General features: G+C 41.9%; 2 protein-coding genes across 4 annotated transcripts; both read right to left on the reverse strand.

Moving 5' to 3' along the window:
• Positions 1–228: 228 nt before the first annotated feature.
• Positions 229–6836, reverse strand: txndc9 (thioredoxin domain containing 9). Of its 2 annotated transcripts, none has more exons than XM_037790539.1 (5): positions 6683–6836; positions 4453–4657; positions 2720–2838; positions 1017–1271; positions 229–888 (listed from the first exon to the last, which is right to left on the reverse strand). In XM_037790539.1, exons 2-5 carry the CDS (start codon positions 4624–4626, stop codon positions 768–770), a joined length of 669 nt encoding a protein of 222 aa, XP_037646467.1. In that variant the 5' UTR covers positions 4627–4657; positions 6683–6836; the 3' UTR covers positions 229–767. The 2 variants fall into 2 exon arrangements, with proteins under 2 accessions (XP_037646467.1, XP_037646468.1); XM_037790540.1 differs by lacking the exon at positions 6683–6836 and adding an exon at positions 6371–6413.
• Positions 6837–8021: 1185 nt separating this feature from the next.
• Positions 8022–21519, reverse strand: rev1 (REV1 DNA directed polymerase). 2 transcript variants are annotated; one of them, XM_037789978.1, is made up of 22 exons: positions 21050–21519; positions 19580–19655; positions 17900–18032; positions 17215–17383; positions 16616–17119; positions 15296–16137; positions 13968–14066; positions 13715–13831; positions 13476–13596; positions 13243–13371; positions 12988–13142; positions 12781–12900; positions 12476–12696; positions 12205–12377; positions 11863–12092; positions 11590–11780; positions 11215–11499; positions 10947–11046; positions 10630–10835; positions 10389–10539; positions 10207–10309; positions 8022–10110 (listed from the first exon to the last, which is right to left on the reverse strand). In XM_037789978.1, exons 2-22 carry the CDS (start codon positions 19643–19645, stop codon positions 9999–10001), a joined length of 4227 nt encoding a protein of 1408 aa, XP_037645906.1. In that variant the 5' UTR covers positions 19646–19655; positions 21050–21519; the 3' UTR covers positions 8022–9998. The 2 variants fall into 2 exon arrangements, with proteins under 2 accessions (XP_037645906.1, XP_037645905.1); XM_037789977.1 differs by having other exon boundaries at positions 10630–10838; positions 21050–21518.
• Positions 21520–24027: the final 2508 nt, after the last annotated feature.

The following is a 24027-nucleotide window of genomic DNA, read 5'->3' on the forward strand; positions in this document are numbered from 1 at the left end:
GACGAACACTAAACGCTGTTGCACGTGGCAAGCAAGCCGGCATCGATGCAGGCTCGCTGTTGGAGGGTTATATAACTCACTTCCACTCTCTGCTAATTGGTTTGGGATGGCATTTAATATGGCGGACCCTCCTCGCGAGGGGACTGGAAGTGGGTAGGGAGAGGGTGCAGGGGGCGGTTTGAGAAAGGCCCTCTCTCACAAGTACCTATACAAAATCACAGAATCACAAATAAATGAATTTTGTCAATTTTATTTATTGAGTCAAGTCAAACTCTTGCTACAAGGTAATGTCGTGTAAAAATGTATTGATGCTAAAAGATGATGGTAATCGTGCATTATGTTCTATATGTATGTATTTCTGTTCTAAAAATCAGACGGTTACAAGGACACACATGAAATAAACAGCACTGCCTAAATGAGCACACCTGTACTTCAAGACAAAGCTTCAAGGTTTTAGTCAATAAAGAGACAAACCTGCACAATCCTCTACAAGTTTCCTTGTTCTTGAAGTGCACGTGTGCCATTTTTTAGTTATTCAAACATAAAACATGGCAGACAATTCATTAAGTAAGGCTGAAACAAAAAATGCTTTTAGAAAACAATTTGATTTGAGATATGGTAAATTAAAATATGGAAATCTGTAGAAAATGGGTAAGTCATTGAGAGAAGGGGAGAAGAAAAAATAAAGCGGGCTGTCTGCTAAACTTTTGTTTTTGATTTTAAAGAGGTAGCCCTGAGAGAGAAAACCAGACGACTGTCGGTGCTTTTCATTCATCTCCAGAATCAGAATCTGAGTCTAAGGCTCCCCCTCGGATGGTTTTCTTCTCCACCTTTGTGAACTTTGTGCCCGACCGCTGTGTCCCTGTAGGACGGTCCATCAGGTTACCACTAAAACATGGAAAAAAATGGATGATGTTAAAATCAGGTTGCATATTGTTTTCATCAGCTCATTATTACTATTATTCTGTAGCTATGATGCCTAAAACGTGAAGGTGGGAGTCTACTGTGTGTCTCACCTGTAGTTAATAACATCTGCACAGCCGAGTCTCCATTCAAGCATCTCTGTGGTAAACTCGTCTGTGTTTCCTAGGTCAGTGAATCCCACCACATAGTCCTTTGTTTTTCCGTCTAATAGCAAAGCCAGCGTAGGAATAACCTTGATCCGCAGCCTCTCTGTCAGAAACGGGGCCTTATCCACATCCAGTTTGATGAATTTGGTCTCAACATGCTTCTTTGCCAAGATGGCCAAGTGTTTGTCGACGATCTTACATCTATATGTAGGGGACAGAGGACAGAATGACAAGTTGAGCAGCCTGATGACAATGTACTCCACTTGCTAAAATTAAAAAAACCAAAGAGGAGATCTATCATTAGAGATATTCTGATACCATTTTTTCCTTCCCGATACTGATTCCGATACCAAGTACCAATCCGATACCAGCATGATAAAACATACAGTATATAGTTGTTATTATTATCATCATTTAACAGCTGTTTACTACTGACCATGTATGGATGTGATTTGATTACTATGTTTGCTGTATGGCCTGGCTCAGGGTAAACCCTTTGTAAAACATGAACAAATACATACAGAGAATGAATGCAATACAACTTTCTTTTATTATTCAGTTTGTTGTTTACAAAAAACATAAATAAATGAAGCTAGGAATAAATAAAAATTCTGTATTCTCTCAGCTGTCTCCTCAGTGGACAGCCTGTGTGCTAATTTGTCCTGCAGGGTGCATTATTCACACACCCTACTAGGGTACTGCCACCCCTTGAAACGGAAGCCTTACATACTGAACATATCGCCGTTTTACTTGCTGGATTTTCCACTGTGAAATATTTCCAAATGGCTGACATTTTCCTCACTCTGACTACCGTTACACTCTTCACTAGCACCACACTGTTTTCTATTTTCACGTGACAAACTACCTGCAATCAGTTCTTCTTCGCTGCTCTAAAACAGTAGTTGCCAGTGGCAGCCATGATACATACAGGGCGACAGCACAGTGAAGGCTACTGTTTTGGAGCGGCGAAGAAGAATTGATTTCCGATTAAACAAATTTTTCTGGGTTAATAAATGATGGTATCGGATCGAACCCAATACCGAATTTGGAGCCGTATCGGACGCATTTCACATACCGGTATTGGAACAACTATCTAACATCAAAGAAAACCTGATCATGTTAACAATACTAAAGTAACACAATTAACTAAAAGCTGAGTGCTAGTAAGGTACTGCGCTGACTACTGGAAGTGAAATGTTTACGCATTCATAAAATGTGAAGGTTGTATTCACGTGGACCCTCTGCTGTTTCCTACCTTCTCGTTTCGGCTGGCTGCGGTTTGTTTTGGTTGACGGGTACGGAACGGATATGACATCACGTTACTCAGACTACAACAATAAATGCGGTAACTTCCTTCTACCTCCGCATAGACTCAAATGAAGCAAATATATAGATTCTGTCATTAAAACAAATTGATTTCAAAATTGTGGGGCAAAAAAACGAGATACATAGGTGAATCGATTTTTTTCCCATCCCTATAGTCCAATATCACAAATCACAAATTTGCCTCAAGGAGCTTTACAATCTGTACAACATACAACACCCTTAATTAATCGAAAAAAAAATTTAACACTAGAGGAAATTTCTCAAATGTACACCTGTTGCACTGTCTCTTTATTGATCTAAATAAATACTAGCTATTGACTTACCTGAAGGTGGAATTTTTGTAGAAGTGGCAGACAACATTCTTGCTTTCTTTGACTTCGCCGAAAAAGTCTTTCTCACTTGGGATTTCTTTGTACTCTCCATGGCCTTTACACAGCCACTCCTTAAAAACAGAGAACTAGGGTGAGAAGCAGTACAATGCATCTCAAAACTGGCTTTTACATTCAAGCAACATGAAAACACGCAGTCTCTTTTACTGGCTGATTTGGGATGTGTGTTAAAACCATTTTTCCCATGAAAGATCCACACTTATACTCTTGATGTATAAGCAAACTCCAGAGCAAGACTATAAATCACCCCAGGGTTCCCACCATGGTCCTTAAGTCAAATTAAATTACTTTTCCAAAACTTTCCATCACAAAACAGGTTTTCATTAAAAACCATTTATTTGTTGTTAGTCTAATGATTTCTAAAAGAGCGCTAAAAAAATCTGATTGAAAAATATAAGGCTAAAAAAACACCATCTAATAATATGGCTTCGAGAGAGATGCATACCATTTAAAAGGGACTGTTTGTAACTTCTTACACAAATAAATCATTGCAGGTCGGTGTCCCATGCGCGCTCGCGTGTGGCTATGCTGTTCAGACTCAGACTCCAACACAAACTACACGGAAGCAACAAAACTGCAAAGTTATATCTAGTGAAGCCCGTCTTGCAAAACAGTGTTAACTCCGTGATTCTCGAACCGTGGTCAGAAGACACATGGGAGACCGTAGCTTTGGTCTCCAGGGCCGGAGTCTGCTGTACTCTGCCTGCTTGCCTTCACTCACACACCGCGCTTGTTCTCACTCGCTCTCTCGCTCCACCTCTCACGTGCATGCGCGCACACTGCAGAATAGTTAGTTTAGCTCTGAGAATATCTAGTGAATGTACAGTGGACATTTGTGCAGAAATAAATGCTGCAGCTCCTCCAGACCAACAGAGGTTTCCCGTGTCTTGTGAAGTGACGGGGCTCCGGAGCGAGTAACGTTATTGTCTCCGACCAAAACTCCAGTGTCTCTCCTGCTCCCTCTGGCTGCGGTCGGGAGGCTGAAGCACGAAAAGCCAACACTAGGATCAGCATTGATTCATGGAGAGACCTTTGTCTGGTCAGCTAACATTACTGCCAAGCAGCTGAAATATAGAGTGATATTGTGGTTTTAACTGACGTGTATCGCCTCACTGTTTTGACCGATGCCCATTCATGTCCATGTAGAGCGAGCACAAGCGCGAGCAACAGGACGCTGACTTTTGTTGACTTAAAGGTGTCACTGTTAACAAGCAATTTCTGATTCTTACATAGAGTCTTTTTAAACAGTGTCATGGATATGTTAAACATTTTTTTGCAGTGGTTGCTGATGTTGTGATATAAATGTTGCACTAGCTGTAACAAGTGTATTTATTACACGGCTGTGTTCAATTCTTGATTCTGGTCAATCACCGCGTTCTGCGGTCTGTAATTTCTTTATAGCAGACCGTTGCTATGTATAGCAGACCGTTGCTATGGTGTCGGACTCTGGCGGACCGTTTGGTGTCAAATTATTGATTTCTTAAGTAAGTAGCTGTGTAATAAGCAGGTTAATGTACAGCTAGCGATGCTGCACCCCGACTCTCATCGCCCTGGGGGGATTCTTTCACAACAATGACCGGCTCGCTGTACATTATCCCTTACTCACTAAATGGCCCAGATACTTTAATCTGCGTATAAAACAGTTAAAAAAAAAACATCCCACATACCTGCTTCTGTTTCTGGGCCTTTTTAAGCGCCTCTAGTCGTCTCTCCTTCAGTCTTTCCAGATCATCTTCATCCATTTCATTCAGTTTGCTCAACTGTGCATCCACCTTCTCCTCCGCCAGCATGGCTGAATACTCCAAGGCCTTTGTTATGATTTCCATTGATTGGTTAGCCATGGTTGCCTGCTCGGTGTGAAACTCTCTGAATCTGAGTGGGTAAAGAAAAACAGATAATCTGAGATGTGACACCAGATAACACAATAATTAACAATAAGACACCGGTTGAGATATTTCCTTTCTATAACTGCCTGAATATGCCACAATGATAACAATTATTGAAAAAAAGAAAAAAGAAAAATCTCAATAAAAATGCACAATTATGCAATTTAAACTGTACACTAAAGTAGTCTAATGCAACAGCCCAGCATTGAATGTTCCCTTCATGGAGGTTATAATGTTCAGCTTTGGTTGAAATTTTTAAAAGGTGATGATTTAAAATTATAGTCATTTTGGAGGCTGTAGTTTGTGATGATGTTGAATTGTATTGTGTTATACTGAGGGATGTTTCTAATATTGAGTCTACATTCGTTGATTGCAAACAGGGTTGACAAAACATAAAGCTATCATAATGACAGTACAATATGGTTAGACAGTGCAAAATGTTAAATTGGTACAGTGCAATATGTTAAATTGGGAAAGTGCAATATGTTGCATCTGTGTATTATTGGGCTATTGTCTGTGCAATATGGGCTAGACGGTAGACGGTGCAGTGCACTACCTGGGTGCAATACCTGCCATGGGGTGTGTGTGATAGTATGTGCCATTATGTATGTGGACTGTGTATGTGTTGAAACATCTGTTTCTGTGGAACTGTTTCCCTGTCTTGTGTCTATTATTGTTGTTGATGTTGTTTTCATTTAGTGCTTGTAACTTGTAATGGAAATTCTTTCAGTATTCCAAGATGAATTCTAATGAACGTTGAAATCAAGATCCCAAACAGATGAAATGTCTTTGTTGTATTTTATTCTTGCAAGAAGAGGCACTGGTTATGCAGAGTCGCACAAAGTCTGCAGAAGAGTGCGCCGCCGGAGATTATTACAATGTGACTATATAGAAATCTACAACAGGGACTGTGAGAAAAGGAGTTGTTTTGCACAGATAAAGAGTTGTTTTACCCAAACAGTGTCCCAGTAAAAGTCAACACTCAGTACTTTCCCACTACATGAGACGAAGAGCACCCAGACAGTAACTTTCCACTGTTGCATAAAGAGACATCAATACATACAATGTAATTTTCCATTACATTTCCCCCTTTTGATCATTCTATTGATCAACATAAAAGTATGTACATATGATGTATCTGGATAGTGCTCCATCAGACATAATAATTCATCGAGATTCAAATTATATCATAATAGTAATACATCACAGAAAGTATCGAGAGCCATACTGTGAATTAAGTATTATTTTAGTTGCATATAATGATACATGATTAAAAAAAGGCTCACCCAGTTGGAAGGAGTCCAGGAAAAATTTCCCCACGGGGACAATAAAAGTATATCTTATCTTATCTCAAAATATTAAAAATAGCTAAAACAAACACTTAACATTAGAACCATGATGGTAGGATTGATTGCGTTAGAGTTAGCTAGGTGTACCTAATAAACTGGCATCTGTAACCGATGCATTGTTGGCATCTGCCCTGACATGAGCTACGCAGCAACTAAACTATCAGCACCACGTGTGTGCATAATAACCAAGTGCGTATGTAACGTTACTGTCAAGTCATCGAGTGAAACGTTATGCTGAGAGCTGTCAGACTGAGCAGCGCTCACACAAAGCATCAAAGCCTCGCTGACAACCGGGCACACCTTCCTTTCACCGGTTGTTAGCTGACGTTAGACTAGCTGCGTTAACCTACCTAGTTATAACTGTCTATCTGTTCGACGTTTCACATTTAGCTTCCTGTGCAGCTCATTACTACAATCAGCAGGTCAATAGAGAAATGTAGTTAGGTGTTCACTTCTGTCTGTTGTCAAGGAAACATCTGGACAATACTCTGTTAGCATGCTAAGCTAACTGACGGTTGCCATGCGACGTTATTAGTGGACGTTATACATGGATACATACTTGACAAATGTGTGAAATGATAATAAATGTCAATGACGTGTGGTGTTACAGTGAGAATGTGTTAATTTATATACATAACGCCGTTAAATTAAGGGTTAGTTACCTGGTGGAGCGCGACGACGACGACACTTCAGTTCGTGCGCGAAATGCAAACGGTTGCTGCGGATGTGACGTCACAGTAGGCCCGTGTGACGTCGAACTTCTTCTTCTACTTCTTCTTTGGTGTTTATTGGTGGTTGACAGACCAGCTTAGAGGAGCATTACCGCCACCATCTGGATGGGGAGTGTGGAACAGGAGATTGGCAGGAAAAAAAAAAAATAAAAAAAAAAAATTATTAACCCAATTAAATTCTCTCCATTATTCCTGTTGCCCTTAAGTAATTAATTAGAAGATTGTGTACTTTCTCAGATGTCTTATTCCCATTCTCTACTCCTGATAGCAATTCCCTTCTTTCTTTGTCACATTTGTTGCACTCTATAAGTACATGCTTGACAGTTTCTGGGTTTATTACAGTGCGTACATAGTCCAGTTGGGTGCTTGCCTATTCTCTGGAGTGTTTGGTTTAATCCTGTATGTCCTAGTGACGTCCAACTACATCCAGTCAATTCATAAAATAAAAAAAAAAATTTCAACTTGTGATATATGTTTTAAGAAAAACTAAATCTTTTCATTTTATCTGCAAAAATCTATATTCAAATCTAAACCATCCGTTTAACATTTACTGATTTTTTTTTAATTTAGAGCTCAAATCTCAAACACAATTATGACCTATATTCATAGAAATAGAAAATATTAATATTTCTATATTTATACAGTATCGAAAACTAAAACAAACTGACGTTGATTATTTTTGTATGTAAACACTGCACAATGACATTTATTAATATTATTGCTACATATTTGTTTGTAATTAATAATAAAATATTACAAAAAATGTCCACCATAAAAACTTGGATTACAAGAAAAATAGAACTATAACAATATAAAAAATTAAATCTTACAAACTATGCAAAAAAATGTTGATAAGAAAATCACTGTGACTGGGTTTACTGGAATTCTTGACTGCAAAGTGTGTTTATTGGCACAAACCTGCAAGACTTCAGCATATGTTTGCACATTAGTGGATTTCATGCCTGCAAGCAACTGCAAACTAAATAAAAATGAAAAAAAAAAGTCAAATTAAGTTTGGATTATTTAAGTATTGAATACTACTCTATTCATCTGCTCCTCACTGTCAGATCAGGGACAGTGTAGATGAAGATGGACATCCTTTATCTTTCAAGACTAGACATTCGTCACCCATTTCCAGTTTGTAATACACCAGTAGAAAAAAAACATAGCCATTTTCCCCTTCAAAGATTATTTTCAGAATCAAAATGTTGGATTGGAAACCCCTCTACTAATCAGGTTGCAACTTTAAACAATGACAAAGACAAATAAATTAATACAGAGTTTACAGTTTATTACCAAGATTTAGAAAACTTACAAACAAGTTCACAGCTTCAGGTCTTCAGGCACAAGCCAGTTTAGAGAAGACAAGACTGGCCAATTTTAACTTGTGGCCATTCCCTTCTGGAAAGATATGACAGGTGAAGAGAAGCAAACATCTTGGAAGTGAGAGGAGACTTGCACATTCTGAATTACATTCATTTCAACAAGTTGAAAAAAACGATAGATCAATTTGGTTTTGCATATAGGGGGATACTGCCTTAAACAATCTTTTCAACCACACACACATAATAATGTCTTGCATGGCGAGATCACAAGCCAGCCAGCCACATCTGCTGAGTACTTCTAATCACCAATCATAAAAGTTAACTTCACAGAAACACAATGATATAGTCACGAGCCGTACAAATGTCTCCAATGTGTCAAGTACACAAGTACATACGTTGAGTTAAAAATCAGGTTCCTCTGCAAATCCAGCATTATTTCAATATTCCGATTTGTGAAATTGGTAACTAAGCTGGAAACACACTAGAAAAGATTTACTCCAGATACAAAGGCTGTATGAAACTTTACATTATCTTCAATGGACATCTCACTTGCTAGTGAAAAAAAAGAACTGCATAGGCTACTTATTGATTGCCATAACCCCTGTCAACATCCTCCCAAGTCAGAGTGCTACTGAGAATCAACAGTTAACCTCACATGAAGTGCTTTGGCCGGCTTCAGATTTCCGTGTTGAAACACTTACAAACAATTTAAGAGCGAGAAAGATTTTACAATTTAAAGACAGTTACTAAGAATCCACTACATGTAAACAATACAAGAGGTAAATCCTCCACATACATCTTTTCTTTTCAAACTTTTAACAAGTGTCTTTAAAAACATTATTTACACACTATAATAACAAGGTTTGGCACTTTTTTTGCGAGACAAGAAAAAAAAGATACTACTGTATGCAGCAAACTATATTTTGTTTGCTTATTTTTTGCAACACAGCAGTAGTAGAGATAGTTCACAGGTCAGTACAAGTAGCATGGAGCACCAAAGAAACAATGATGAAAAATAAGAGCTTATATTCTATTGAGTGTGATGTCTGAGGAGTGCTACAAGTCTAACTGATTCTAAAATGTATAAAAGGTGCTTTGCGTTTAAACATGATAATTGTGTTTACCACAGTCATTATTTTAAACCTAGACTGATTTAACTACATAAATGGAATCCTAAGGGTGCTTTCACATGAGGGACCTCGGCCTGGATCTGAGTACACTTGACCCCAAGGTCCAGTTTGCTTGATTAGTGTCAACGCTCGTAATCGTACTTGGGCACGGTACGAATCAATCGTAACCAATATGAAAACGCCCCAAATGTGCCTGTGTGACATTATTTAAACCTTAGGAACACATAGTAGAAGTCAATTGCTATTTCAGATGGAAAACGCTCATCAGGAAGGAGATTTAAATAAGGACTGGCTTGTATAACAAATAGTTAAGCACTGCCTGTAAAAATCCTTATATAAAATTTCACATACATTTATTTAGAAAAGAAATCCATATGAAAAATTATGAATTTGCAAAAAGCTGCTACGAATATCACGGTTCTGAGTTTTGGTGAGTAGATTCTAAGTACATTTCCTGCCTTTCAGTTTGTGTCACTTGTCCCTTAAAAAAAAGCAAGTACAGAAAATAATGGACTGTACACACATCAAATACTGTCATGGCTCTTGTAAAACGTTCTCATAGTGTGTGTGTGTGTGTGTGTGTGTGTGTGTGTGTGCGCGCGTGTGCGTGTGTGTGTTTGAAGTCATTACTTTGTGTCTCACTTTCAGGAGGCCACTGAGAACATGAAGTTGAGAAGGAGGAATATCATCATTTTAGACGTCATAATTTGTATTGCAGATTGTGAAAGTAGCAAAAACAAAAGAGTGGTGGTGTAATGGTAACACACGGTGAAAACAGCATCACCTCCTTCTTCATGCTACCTTCAGGGTGCTACCATAAGCCTGCTGCACAACCACCTGCACGTTGTCTACGATGAAGTCGAACGCCATGCTCCAAACGGACTCCAATGACTGCTGCATGAGCCTGCGGAGAGGAGTTCAACATGAGGAATTGATGAAAACAAAAAAAGAAAGAGGATGAGGTAGAAGAATGGAGGGAGGTAAACTGTACAGTACTTACCTTTTCATATATTTTATAATCAAATCCAACTTCTCCAGATCTTTATCCTCAATCAGATCAGTGCAGTATTTCACCACCTGCAGGATGTCCTCCTCCATGGGTTCTAACAAAAAGTAAGGAGTGGTTAAAAATGCATGACAACATAGGTAACTGCACTCTTACAACTGCTCTTCTCTGCATACCTGTTATGGTGGTGACCCATTCCCGTAGGAGTGTTTTAATGTCCGTCAGGTCGTAGGCTCCGGCCAACACTGGAGCAGGGCGAGGAATGAATTTGGACAGAGACTCTTGGATGTCTGGTTTTGAGGTGGATGTGGAGGGACCGTTTTCAGTCTGAAAAGGGAAAACAGGTGTGAGATGGAAAGATTACAAACTGACATAAATTGTCTCCATCTTCATGTTTGAATCTGTTCATTGGCTCACCTTCAATATGTTCACTGGTTCCCGTGATTTTACAGGAGGCGGTAGCGTTTTGGCTGGGCTGTTCGTCGTGTGATTCCTCTTCAGAGGGGAGGGACCTTTTTTAACAGGGCTCACTGCATTTTTTCTCTTGTAGCGCCGCTTCACCCGACCAATGCCGACTCCGAGTCCTGACTGTTTCAGCTGCAACAGTGGATTCTTCTGCTCCGCTGCTTAGAAACCAAGAGGAAAAAAAACATAAGATGAAGAGAATCCATGCTGATAATAGTAGGGGGGAAAAAAGCAAGACTCATTCCTAACAAATTCACCTGGGGACTTACATATTTTTGCCTGCTGCTGGACATTTGTCACGCGGTTGTAGGCAGACTTCAGCTCATCCTGGAGCTCTTTGGGAAGGGCGGCAAATACATCCGGATCAACCTGCAGTCAGAAAATTAAGACACTAAATGAAACTGAACGTCTAGTCACAAGCAATGAAGTCAGCTTTGCATAATTAGAGACTGATATACACATTTTTCTGTGACAGCTTGGGCTTCTGACTTATGGATTATTTTACAAAAGGCAACATTTCCATCGTTTGCATCCTACCTGTGAAAAGTTTGGTAGTTCCAGTACAATTCCCGGACTGTCTGGCTGGTTTGGAATCTGCAGAAGCAACGTGCCAACAGGTGGCGTGTAGAGTGCAGGACCAGGAGCAGGAGGACAAGGAGGGGAGGTAGGACGAGACCTCAGAGACTGAGGCTGTGGCAGAGGAGCAGATGGCTGTGGACTGGGTGATCGACGGTTACTTGGTCTTCCATCCCGATTAGTCCACGACTGCTCCACTTGTTCCCTCAGCTCTGCAGGCAGCGCCTCCAACACGGACCGATCCACCTTGGATACCATAAAGAAACACAAGTTGTTGAAAACATTTAGCCGTTCAGCTGTTGTTCAACCAATCAGACGTCTCCTTCAAGTCTATACCTGTGACGGGGAGGGGATCTCAATGCTGAAGTTGAGACGTGCTCGAGAGTGTTTTGGAGTTCGTCTGCATGCCTGCTGGTCTCTGCTTGTCCCTGGGACCGGCTCAGGAGAGGACAGAGGATGTGGAGAGGAGCCAGATGATGGCCCTGTGGTCGAGGAGGCATTTCCCTGATGTGTGTTGTCAGCAGCATCTGTAACATTGATCTTGAACTCAATTGATTTCACAGACGACAACGAAAGATATAAACTGAAACACTAAGACTTTACACAAACCTCTGTTGCTGGATTTCGCACTTGGTCCTTTGCCTAGCAACATCTCTTTGATGGAGCGTGTCCCGGGGCCCGCGGAGTCCCGGGGAACAGAGTGATGTCCGTCAAGAAGCTGAACCTGGATGCCGATCCCTCTCATGTCGTGAACCTGCAACTTCATGGCGTAGAACAGCTTGATGACTGCAGCGGCGATCAGCTGACCGCTGTCAGTTGACTGAGCGAGCATCACAGTCCTGACAGAAGAGGAGACGGATAAAAATGAGTCTACAGAGAGACAATGACACGGATATGCAGTGGAAAGAGGACATTATTGGTAACGTACACAGATGACGGCCTCTTTCTCACCTGGCTAGGTTATCACATATGCCATGACCACCGTATTTAGCCGGTTCCAGCGGCGCTCCAACCTTGCGAACCATGACCTTGAGGGTAACTCTCCGACCCCGCAGCCCTGCTTCTTGTAAACGTTTTTGCACCTCCATGGACAAGTTAGTCAGGAAAGACTCTGCCTCATCAACCTGGTCACAGATGTAGGAGGGACAAGAGGGTTAAGGAGAGAGACAGGTGGGAAGATAAGAAAGAAGGGATGGAACAGGAGAAAGAAAGTAGGTCTAACCCTAGTAAAGCGGATGTTGTAGTTCATCTCAGCTGAGACGGACTTCCTCTCCTTCTCGTAGCGGACAGGCCGGTCATCCAGCCCCCTGCAGAAGCGGAACAGGGTTTGTCCGGTCCGGGGTCCAAACTTCTTTTGCAGCTGAGACAGAGACACCTGTTGGAGGTCCCCACATGATCTCACACCCATAGCACCCAGTTTTCTGCCCATAACAGGCCCAACGCCTAGAAAAAGGAAATGACAATTGATCACCACAAGAAAGCTGAAAGACTGTAGACTGAAGGACCAGCAGGTGGTGCTGTATCTACCTGGTAAGCTGGTCACTGGCAGCTCCCTGATAAAATCATCCACCTCTTCAGACTTCAAGAGGTGCTGCCCGTCTGGCTTGGCCTTGCGGGTCGCCAGCCGAGCCAACAGGATGTTGGACCCTGAACAGATGAGCGGTCAGACTGAGTTTGTTAAACAGGAACGCTGTCTTGATGTATTTTACAGTACAAAGACAAACATGAACTCACCCATGCCCACTGAAGCACAGCATCCCGTCTTCTCCTTGATGTCTGCTCTGATCGCACCGGCGAGATCTTCTGGGTTGATGCCCAACTCCGCTAGCAGGGCCGAACCGTCTATCAATACTTCATCGCAGCTCAGAGCCTCGATGTCGTGGGTGTAACTGCAAACAACAAGTAAATGAGAAGGTGCGCTTTAGGTCATTCTGCATGTAAACGACAGGGAAGCGAGTGAAAAATTGACCAGGAAGTTCTTCTTCTTACCCTGCCAGAGTCTCGTACATGGTGAGAGCCACCTCTTTATACGCCTCAAAATCATATTGGACGGACTGTAGCGAGGGACACAGCTGTTTTGCTTTGCCAAAAAACATCCCGTTCCTCACGCCCGCCTGCCTGTGAAAGACAACCGATTCCGGTTAGTACAAAATACTGATTATTTATGATCTTTAATATAAATGAAATGCCCACGAGTGTGTGTGTGTGTGTTTATATCTTACCTCGCCTCATAACTGCAGGATGCAATCTCTGCCATTGAGAGAGTAGCAGCATCCTGGTCCACTCCGTTAGCGTGGGAGTCAGGAGGACTCTCTTGTGAAGGAGTTCTGTGTAGATCCTCATCTGAGAGGCAGAACGAGGGTACACTTAGTCATGCATGTTACAATAAAGTAATACACCAACAGGAAAATAGAGGAAACAGCACGCTCCATGACAAACAGGTTGGGTGTGATGATCTCACCAGGCTGAGGATGGGTATGTTTCCTCTGGTAGTACTGCTGCTCCAGCTGAGGTTGGGCGCCAGGCCTCAGGGGCACTCTCCCCTGACCGCGGTTACTGGTCACAGCTATAGGCTTCCCTGCAACACGACCATGAACTCAACCAGGAGCACTGACTGGATGTATGGAGACTATTCTATGTAGCAGGTGCCTGTGTTGCATATGAACACGTTTCAATGGCAGCAAACAACTTTGAACAGACAAAAGGCGCCTTACCTTTGAGCTCTGGTCGATGTCGAATCCCCACGGACACAAAGAAGCAGTCCATGTCCACATGAAAGATACAAGACTTGACACTTGCGGGTGCTGACGTACCTGACCACACAGATAAACACATAGCAGATCGTCAGAGCAGAAAAAGTTTTCCAAAGCACAAAAGACATGAACACAGCATCTCATGATCCAGGATTTCAGTTTAACTGGAAGGGCCTAGAGAGCAGGGACACAGATACTGGAAATATTTGAGATCACAGAGAGAGAGCGTTTTGTTCATCTTTTAGAACAAGAAAACATCCAAAATACACATTTAAGTGTTTATTTTACTACGTGTATTTGCGTCTGTAGATTTCTCATAAATTCACCAAAAGTTAGCATTAGATAATCATTTACATATATAAACATAACATTTCAGAAAACCTGTAATACAAACATAATTGTCTTAATGTAAGTAATCAACTGGGGAAGTTTCAAGGTGATATTTATTAGTTAATTTATTTTACCCTCTTCACCTGTAGATATTCAAAAAGTATAGAATTTTACAATATCAATATATATATATATATATCTTTAAAGGTCGTTTTCTCAAAATGTGTTTTTTCTCAGACTCTGAGCCAGATATCTCCACATCAGCAGCACTTACATACAACAAACTTTCCAGCTTCATTCCTATCTATATTCTGAAGGTTTTTACAGAGGAGTTCATGCATATATCATTCATAGTCTGATTTATATCACATTTTATTCATAAAAACATGGAGAAAATTTTTTTTTATGGCTGTTGACAGTATTTTGTAATTTATGGAGTGATTAAAAGAGACATCCAAAAAAAACAGTAAAAACCTTTGACTCTAATATGTCAACAAAATGAAACAAGAATTTTGAACCTGGCTTTATCCAATGTTCAGATTTCTGTTCTGGAAAAGTATGCAAACATTTGATAAGATAAGGCATCATTTGCATATCTAAACATACATTTTCATAAAACTTGTAATACAAAAAACAATTTTGTTAAAGTAAATTATCAACTGCGGACATTTCATAGTGATATCTTTTGGTTACATTTTTTACCCTATTCACCTGGGGTGTCCCCCCTTAAAAGATGTTTTTGGTATTTTGCATTAATTGGCAGTTTACAATCGAGAGCAACAGGACCCATCAGGAGAATGAGAGAGGGGAATGACATGCAACTACTGTGTCTGTCTCGATTTGAACAGGAGAAGTAGCAGTTACATGGTATGCTTATTGGAGCCACCATCACACCCAAATACAAAAAAACAGCCTGGATTTAACAGGTAAAAGCAACAAAGTGACCCTTCCTTTCCTACCTCGACTGTCTGTAGAGCGCTGGGCCACAGATTTCCTCAGTCGGTCTTTCCCAGGAAAGGAGGCGCTCCCCGCTGCTTTTCGCTTGCCGTGCAGTTCATTGACATACTCAGAAAAGCCGGACCTCCACGTGGAGATCTGGTGTAAACGTGAGTGAGAGTAGTACTCAGAGATCAAACCGCCCGTCTGTGCCAGCAGCTGCGCTGAAGCCTTAGATGGCGATGAAGACTTCTGAGTGGGAGGATCAGGTTTGGCCGTTACGTTGGTTGTGTTTAGTGACGCGGGGTCAGATGAAAAGGCATTGTGGTGACTTCCATTCAGTCGAATTGGAGTATGTAAAAGAGAGCTAGACGCAGGTGAAAGAGGAGTCTTTTCGGGATTTGAATCAACTTGACGGGACGGTTGAAGCTGTTTTGGGATTAGGTGGCATTCTGTGGCTTTTATAGCCTCCTGGTAGGTGGGCGGTGGAGGTTTGGGTCTCTGCTCATTGGCTGCGTGTGAATTGGATTGCTTCTGAAAGACAGGAGGCTGCTCGGATTGCTTTGGAGGACTGTGGGGGAACTCATAGGGGTCTGGTTTGGTGTGAAACTGTACAGGAGGACTCTGAGGTTTATCATCTGAGCTCGTGACTCTGCATTGAGGCAGTTCCTTGTCAACAGAGGGTTCGTTTGTAACAGGGGACAGGTCCTCTGGCTTTAAGGCACCATTAACAAGGTGAGTGTGTCCATTTGTCAGATGTGCTTCCTTCACCACCAGCGGGAGAGGATCTCCTCTGCCACACTCTTGCATGTCATTCCTTTTTGAATGGCTCATTTCGTCCAATGAGGTCTGCAATAATCCGTTTCTGTGAGATAAAAAGATGAAGAAGAGATGTCTTATTTAATACGATTTTTTTTTTGTAATTATTATTTTATTGATTTTTTTACATGAACATTGTCACTTTTTGGTCAACAAATCAAATAACTCCTATATGCACATATGCCACATATTTCTCAGTCCTATCCTTCCAGCTGAAAGAAATTTGTTCGTCTGATGCCACTTTTGCCAACTCTGTGAACCACTCCTGAAAAGAGGGCTCGCCTGGATTCCTCCAGTTTCTCATAATAATTCCTTTCCCACCATTATACTGGTCTGAATAAAGTCTGAGGCTTCACAGTGAGAAGTAATTTGTGGATCACTGAGAACATATAGCCTCGGGCAGAACTCAAAGTTGGTCCGGAGGATGTTTTTTATACGTTCGTGCACTTTTAACCAGTAGTTCTGAATTATTTAATATGAATTTATGTAACAAGATATAATGTATAAAAAGTTTGCATACTCACATTTTTAATTCCACTTCCTTGCAGCCGGAAGTGTTGTTCTGAGGTTGTGGTTGGCTAGCTCTGTGGTGCTGGAGATTAGTGTGAGGTGTTTGAAGAGTAGACTGTAGGGGCTTCGTGGGGCTTGGGTTAGACAGCAGGTGGGTGTGTAGAGGGTTTCTGTGTCGGGGATCTGTACTGAGGTGAGTGGATGCTAAGTGACTTGGTTGGGGGTTAATGAAGCAAACTGCAGAGCTTTGCTGGATGGACTGAGGTTGGATGTTGCCTTGGTGAAGTCGATTGTGGCTGGGGTTAGGGTTAGGGATGGAGTTACTCTGGCAGCTGGATGAGGACTGCTCATGGTTGAGTACAGAGTGCTGAATGCTACGCTGTGGCAGATGAAGCTTTTGATGGCTGGGTCCGGCGATCTCTGATGTCTGGCGCAGAGTCACGCCAGGGAAGAGCGGGCCTTTCTGTTTAGAGTACAGCTGGTACTGTAGGTAAGGCAGGAGACGCCCAGCCTTGACACTGTTTTAAACACACGACAAAGTACAACATTTACAGCTAATATTTTAAATATGATATTAAATGAGCAAAACATGCTCGACTCCCACTGAACACACCTGTCAGTGATCCAATCTGGCCTGATGATCTTTTCCCCTTTGAGCTCCTGGATTTTGTTGTTGGGCAAGTTATTGGTGATGATGTGGGTGGTCTTGGAGCGAGAGTAGTACACGTGGAACTGGCCGCCGTGCAGCATCATCAGTCTGCGGAGCTCATCTGCACTTGGCTCTGCTCACAAACAATGAAAGACACCAGAAAAACATAATGTCAGATAACTGGGAATCTACACAAGACAAAAGTCCTACTTATAGCTCTGCACAAAATGTCATAAACACAGGAAAAATATACATGAGTAGAAAATAGAGCCAGTAATCTCATGAACCATGACCTGAAAGGAAGTGAAAGAAAAACTTTTGCATTTTTTTTTTACATTTGCATTGGACTCTTTAGACCATCTGGACTTTGTTTTTTTCTGGTAATACCCAAATATGAAGTGATCTATATGACCATGAACATTAGCATATTCTTAAAAGCATTACAAACTCAGTAGAACATTATAATAGGTTTCTGTGAGGGGAAAGAAACACAGGTCAAATCTGGTCAATTTTTTTTCTTTGGAGAACATTTACATTTCCCTTCTGTTTTTCAAACTGTTGAGGACAGCTGATGAAATTGCAAAGAAGGAAAAGAGAGTCAAACTAGTGATGTGTAAAAATAAGGAGGTACTGCAGCGTAGAGGGTTACCTGTATATCCATTGACATAGATGGACACTCCACTAAAAATGCTGGAGTATGACCCGTCTTTCTGTTTCTCTCTGGGGGCATCGAGTTTAAACTGCTCATCCAGCTTTGACATTTTGGCAGCCATGTAACCGCCCTGCAAACAAGGAGGAGATCAGGGACAGAAAAAAGTTAGAAAGTCATTCGCAACAACTGTGCCTGCAGAATCCCAGAGCTGAAATAGTCACCTAGGCTTAAAAAAATAGCTTTCTTCTTCAGTTACACAAATATTAGATATTGTCCAATTACTGCCCTGCCACTATGGTGATACTACGGTTATTACGGTATGTTTTTGGGCTATATGCAGCTCTCACTGTTGTGTTAATGGACCAGTGTGTAGGATTTGGCGGCATCTAGTGGTGTGGTTGTAGATTGCAACCAACTGAGTACCCCTCCATTCACTCCTCCCTTTCCAAGACTGGGGTACCGTGAGCCGCTGAGTGCAAACCATGGTAACGCTGTTCGCATCTCTCAGAGGCCATCCTTACTATAATAACACTACTTTAGGAGCACCGGAAGTCATACGGCGGCTCCACGGTTTTGCACTCTGCAGCTCACGTTACCGCAATTTCACAAGCGTGTCGGAGAACTACCGTGACCTTCAAGGTAACGTAAAAACGTGAAAGGCTTTCCCTAGAGTCAGTATTTGGTTTGTCCGTTCTGGGCTACTGTAGAAACATGGCGGAGCAACATGGCGGACTCCGTGCAGAGGACCCGCTCCCTATGTAGGCCGTGCAGCCCCCATTAAAAATTGAGAATCTATACAGTATCACGATATTCGATATTTTCTCGATATTTTCTTACACCCCTACAGTATGAGGACATGCCCAGTCTAAAAGGCAAACAGAAGGCTATATGACTGTAGGAGAAGTGGAACCTGAAGGTAGGTAGATAGGCAGCTAAATGTGCAGTTGTAAATGCTGCAATAAGGGTAAAAACATGCAGTGGGATAAAAGGTATTACATGGTTAATGCATAGAGAGCTTTGCAATATTACTGGGAAACTGGAAGTGAAGAACCCTGTTCTTCTTCACTCCCTGCAGTTTCATTATAACAGCTAAGAGCCTGCAGCGATTAGTAGTCACTGTCTAATTAGGTAAAGGCTAGACTGCCAGGCAAACCAGTGTGGGTAACATTTTGGGGGATCTATCAGCAGAAATTGAATATAATATTCATAACTATGTTTTCTATGGCTGTCCCGAATGTCATTTTTTGTGCTCCGAAGCTTCGGTGAGAAATATTTGAAGCTTCGCGAAGCAGGGCGGCTCAACACGCTGACATGTCCTTCTGTCTGTCTGTCTCCATCTCCCCCGTTTCAGTGCCCGGGACAGTGTCGCTGCTGCACTACTGGACACGCACGCACCTCTACACACAACAAACAGCGATATTTGTCTGAGAATAACTAATAATAATAATGTTGTATATGAATAATGTTGTGGGATTATTCCTTATTTCATGAGGTATTTTGGGAATTATACATTATTATTACATACTTATATATAAAAAATAAAACTCTAATGTTTTCATTTATGTATAATTACCTGAAACTAAGAATCGTATCGCCAAATTCTTGACACACAGCCTTATCATACTGAGGTTATTTCTGCCTTACATTGTTGATTATGATGGCATGACAGATACTCACCCTTTCAGCCCAACCATTGTCATCACTGGCATTGGCTCTCTTCTTTGACCACCCATCTCGACTCATACTGAGCTACCTGGAAGCAGCACAAGAGCAGTTATCATCAATAATAGTACTGGGGTCATACAAGGCCAAGCTGAGCTCAGACACCAGACTGAACACAGTTGAGTTAATGATTAAGGTTATTTCACATCTATTTAGATGATATATTGACTAATGATGATGAAATGATGCTGGGTGACAACACTAATCAGATAAAGGCGTGTCAATCATTTTAATTACCAACTTATTGATAAGGCAAGTACATTTCTGAGAAGTGAACAATTCCAAAGAGGAGAGAGGAGGAGAGAGAGAGGAGGAGAGAGAGAGAGAGAGAGAGGAAAGGAGAGAGAGAGGAGAGGAAAGAGGAGAGAGAGGAGGGAGGAGAGAGGAGAGGAAAGAGAGGAGAGGAGAGAGAGAGGAAGGAGAGAGGAGGATAGAGAGAGGAGAGGAAAGAGAGGAGAGGAGGGAGAGGAGAGGAGAGGAAAAAGGAGAGGAGGGAATAGAGAGGAGAGAGGACAGGAAAGAGGAGAGGAGAGAGAGAGAGAGAGAGAGGAGAGAGAGGGGGAGAGAGAGAGAGAGAGAGAGGACAAAGAGAGAGAGAGAGGAGAGAGAAAGAGGAGGGAGGAGAGAGGAGAGAGAGGGGGAGAGAGAGAGGAAGGAGAGAGGAGAGAGAGGAGAGGAAAGAGAGGAGAGGAGGGAGTAGAGAGGAGAGAGAGGAGACAGGACAGGAAAGAGGAGAGGAGAGAGAGAGAAGAGAGAGGAGAGAGATGAGAGAGATAGGAGAGCGAGAGGAGAGAGGAGAGGAAAGAGAGGAGAGAAGAGAGAGAGGAGAGAGAGAGAAAGGAGAGAGGAGAGAAGAGAGAGCAGAGAGAGAGGAAGGAGAGAGGAGAGAGTGATGTTTAGTTGCTAGTTTACAAAGCTTTCTCGTGTGGAAGCCAAAGGACTCAGACAAAGAGGTGGAAACTGACATGCTTGACAGTTGTGTTGTGAATTTATTATTATTGTGGTTATAATAATTCAGTATAAATCTTCTGATATTGTTTCAGCTTTGTGTCCTAGCAGGGCATGCCCGGGCAGCTCCTCTCTCTGCCTCTGACAGTCGCAGGTAACGTGAGGTTACAACAGAGCCCCATGTGGCACTTTTGTGTCACATTTTTCACATGCAAGCAGCTAACAGTAAGTTAGCTTAGCCACGATGCTTGTTGCTAGTTATAATCGTGCATGTCGCTGCGCCATGACTGTAACATCATGTCAATTCATGCAGAGCACAAATATGCACGAGTAGAAGAAGTGTGTTTAACTGCACTCACATTAGCTAACGTTACCAAACAATGGCTGAGGTGCATGACTATGTAACTTCAGCTTTAATCGCGGCTGTAAACAAACAACAGTGCTGAGTGGTTGCTCGCTAACAGAAGTCACTTGTACCTTTTATCCTGTCAGACTGGGTTGTTCAGCACAGACTTCTTCTCTCTGCAGATATACTGAGCAACACCACCGTGTAGTGCGCACTGATTACGAGGGAAGAAGCAAAGCGAGATGAAAATCCTCCAGACAGTCAACGTTAGCTCGACTCCTCAACCTTGACTCTGTTCTTCAGAGGACTCCTCTTGGTGGACTGATGTCCTCTTATGTTGTGTCGCTGCCACGCCATGTCTCTTCAACGTTTTCGCTCTCCCTCCCAGTGCTTTTGCTCTCCATTTCCACCTCCACCGCCTGAGCTCTTTGCTTTCTCTTTTCCCTCAGTGAGAGTCAAGCACAAGAAGACGAAACTACGTGGTTCCGGAGAATATTTTCAGAATAAAATATTTGACGATTTTAAAGCAGCAGTGGGCAGAAATGGAGCAAATATCATTAAAGGGACTGTTTGTAAGAAACAGAAATGCTTGTTAACGGCGACTCCTGTGGCCTTTAAGTCAACGAAAGTCAGCATCGGCTCGCGCTTGTGCAACGCTCTAAATAGACATGAACGAGCATTGCTCAAAACAGTGAGGCGACACACGTCAGCTAAAACCACAATATCACTCTATATTCCACCTGCTTGGCAGTAATGTTAGCTGACCAGACGAAGGTCTCTCCATGAATCACTGCTGATCCTAGTGTTGGCTTTTCCTGCTTCAGCCTCCCGACCGCGGCCGGAGGGAACGGGAGACACCGACACCCGGTCGGAGACGATAACGTTACTCGCTGCGGAGCCCCGTCACTTCACAAGACACGGAAAACCTCTGTTGGTCTGGAGGAGCTGCAGCAGTTATTTCTGCACAAACGTCCACTGTACATTCACTAGATATTCTCAGAGCTAGGAAGTCTTCTGCAATGTGTAGTGTGCGCGCATGCACGTGAGGTGGAGCGAGCTGAGTGAAGGCAAGCAGGCAGAGGAGCAGAGTACAGCAGAGACTCCGGCCCTGGAGACCAAAGCTACGGTCTACCCCGCGTACTATGACCGCCGCCAACACTGTTTTGCAAGACGGGCTTCACTAGATATAACTTTGCTGTTTTGGTGCTTCCCTGTAGTTTGTGTTGGAGTCTTGTCTGAACAGCGTAGCCACACGCGAGCGCGCATATGCGAGCGCGCATGATTTATACGTGTAAGAAGTTACAAACAGTCCATTTAAAACAGCATTAGGAGGTGCATAAGTCTAGTCTTCTCTCAAAGCACTTGAATTACAATATGCTGAAAGGTTATAATGGATTTTTTTGCCCCAATGATGCTAAAAATATATTCTGCCTACTGCTGCTTTAATATTCATAATGTTATGTCTTGTATTTTATTTTGAAAAACAAAATACGGACAACTTCCGGTTAGCTTGCAGCTTTCCTGTAGTTGTGTTACAAGTGCTGCCACTATGCGGGTAACGGAGTGTATGTCGCCTGAATTGACTGTGTGGCTCTCTTGGAAGCTTTGTACAGTTTATAAACCACCCACTCTGATACTTTCACACCGCTTTACTCACCGGGGCTCGACATGAACGAGAGAGGGAGCCGAGGTGTGAAGCTGTTGTTGATGTAACGTTGGTTACCGCTCTCTTGACAACACTGTTCACCTTTATAAAGCGTGTCTCTGTGGGTTAAACCAGGACGCTGTTGTGTTCACAGGGCGCCCACACCGCCTGCTCTCCTGCGGCAGACAGTCGGTCTAAAGCCTCGTCTAGTTGGTGTTTGTCTGGCTCTCTACTCTGTTGTCCTCAGACGGCCCGGTTACACCGGCACTAACGGCCGTGACGCAGAGGCACGTGCGGACTGAACGCGTCACGGCAGGCTGCTGTGAACATGGTGATCCTCACACAGACTATAATAATAACCATGTACATCCTCACACAGACTATAATAATAACCATGTACATCCTCACACAGACTATAATAATAACCATGTACATCCTCTCACAGACTATAATAATAACCATGTACATCCTCACACAGACTATAATAATAACCATGTACATCCTCTCACAGACTATAATAATAACCATGTACATCCTCTCACAGACTATAATAATAACCATGTACATCCTCACACAGACTATAATAATAACCATGTGCATCCTCACACAGACTATAATAATAACCATGTACATCCTCACACAGACTATAATAATAACCATGTACATCCTCACACAGACTATAATAATAACCATGTACATCCTCACACAGACTATAATAATAACCATATACATCCTCACACAGACTATAATAATAAACATGTACAGGCTGAAAAACATCATACAAATAGCACATTTGTGTTTTAAGTCAGGAGCTCAATGAATTAATTAAATCACCATGGAGTGAAATAAGGTCACTGAGCCAGAGCAGAGTCTTTTTTTGTCTCTTGCATTTTTGTATATCAGTGCCTGATTTGTTTTGGATTAATTGATCTATTTGTTTTTCTATATCAATTAAGGCAACAATGGGTATGGAGATATATATGTATATATAAATAGATTTTATTTTATTTTATTGTTTTACATTTTATTTCTTTTACTTGTGTATATTCTTTTTACTTATATATCTATTTATTGTATATTATATGTTTTTCCTGTATCTATACTGGCTTATTTTATATTAATATTAGGTTTATTACGTTTCTTTGTACCAAGAATGTTATTATTGGGGACGTTTGTGAATGTTCTGTTGTTTCAAAATGAACAAAAAAAACTATAAATATAATATTGAAAAAAAAGAAGATTGATTTATTTACTTGACCTCAAAAATAATTGTCACCTTTAAGTGACAGTGGAATAAAGTATAGAGCAAAGTCCAGGTAAAGAAATTTGGATAAGTTTGCAACAAGCCCCAAATTCACAGACTCAGAAACAGCAGGATGCTCTGACCCAAAGCTTGTCGTGTCCTGAAGAGCCCCCTTATTGGTTGTTCTCTGTTGCTATGGTACCAGACGTCGGATGCTGAAG

This window comes from Sebastes umbrosus, chromosome 13 (assembly GCF_015220745.1).
Source record: "Sebastes umbrosus isolate fSebUmb1 chromosome 13, fSebUmb1.pri, whole genome shotgun sequence".
Classification (NCBI taxonomy): domain Eukaryota; kingdom Metazoa; phylum Chordata; class Actinopteri; order Perciformes; family Sebastidae; genus Sebastes; species Sebastes umbrosus.

What these genes read in the sequence shown, in the direction of transcription:
- txndc9 (XM_037790539.1), bottom strand. Translation starts at nt 4,626, where the DNA reads ATGGCTAACCAATCAATGGAAATCATAACAAAGGCCTTGGAGTATTCA. An exon ending in TACAAAAATTCCACCTTCAG is followed by an intron (nt 1,272 to 2,719) that starts GTAAGTCAATAG and finishes CCCTACATATAG; the next exon opens with ATGTAAGATCGTCGACAAAC. An exon ending in GCAGATGTTATTAACTACAG is followed by an intron (nt 889 to 1,016) that starts GTGAGACACACA and finishes TCCATGTTTTAG; the next exon opens with TGGTAACCTGATGGACCGTC.
- rev1 (XM_037789977.1), bottom strand. Translation starts at nt 19,645, where the DNA reads ATGAGTCGAGATGGGTGGTCAAAGAAGAGAGCCAATGCCAGTGATGAC. An exon ending in CTATGTCAATGGATATACAG is followed by an intron (nt 17,384 to 17,899) that starts GTAACCCTCTAC and finishes GTTTGTGAGCAG; the next exon opens with AGCCAAGTGCAGATGAGCTC. An exon ending in GCCAGTGACCAGCTTACCAG is followed by an intron (nt 12,697 to 12,780) that starts GTAGATACAGCA and finishes TCCTTTTTCTAG; the next exon opens with GCGTTGGGCCTGTTATGGGC.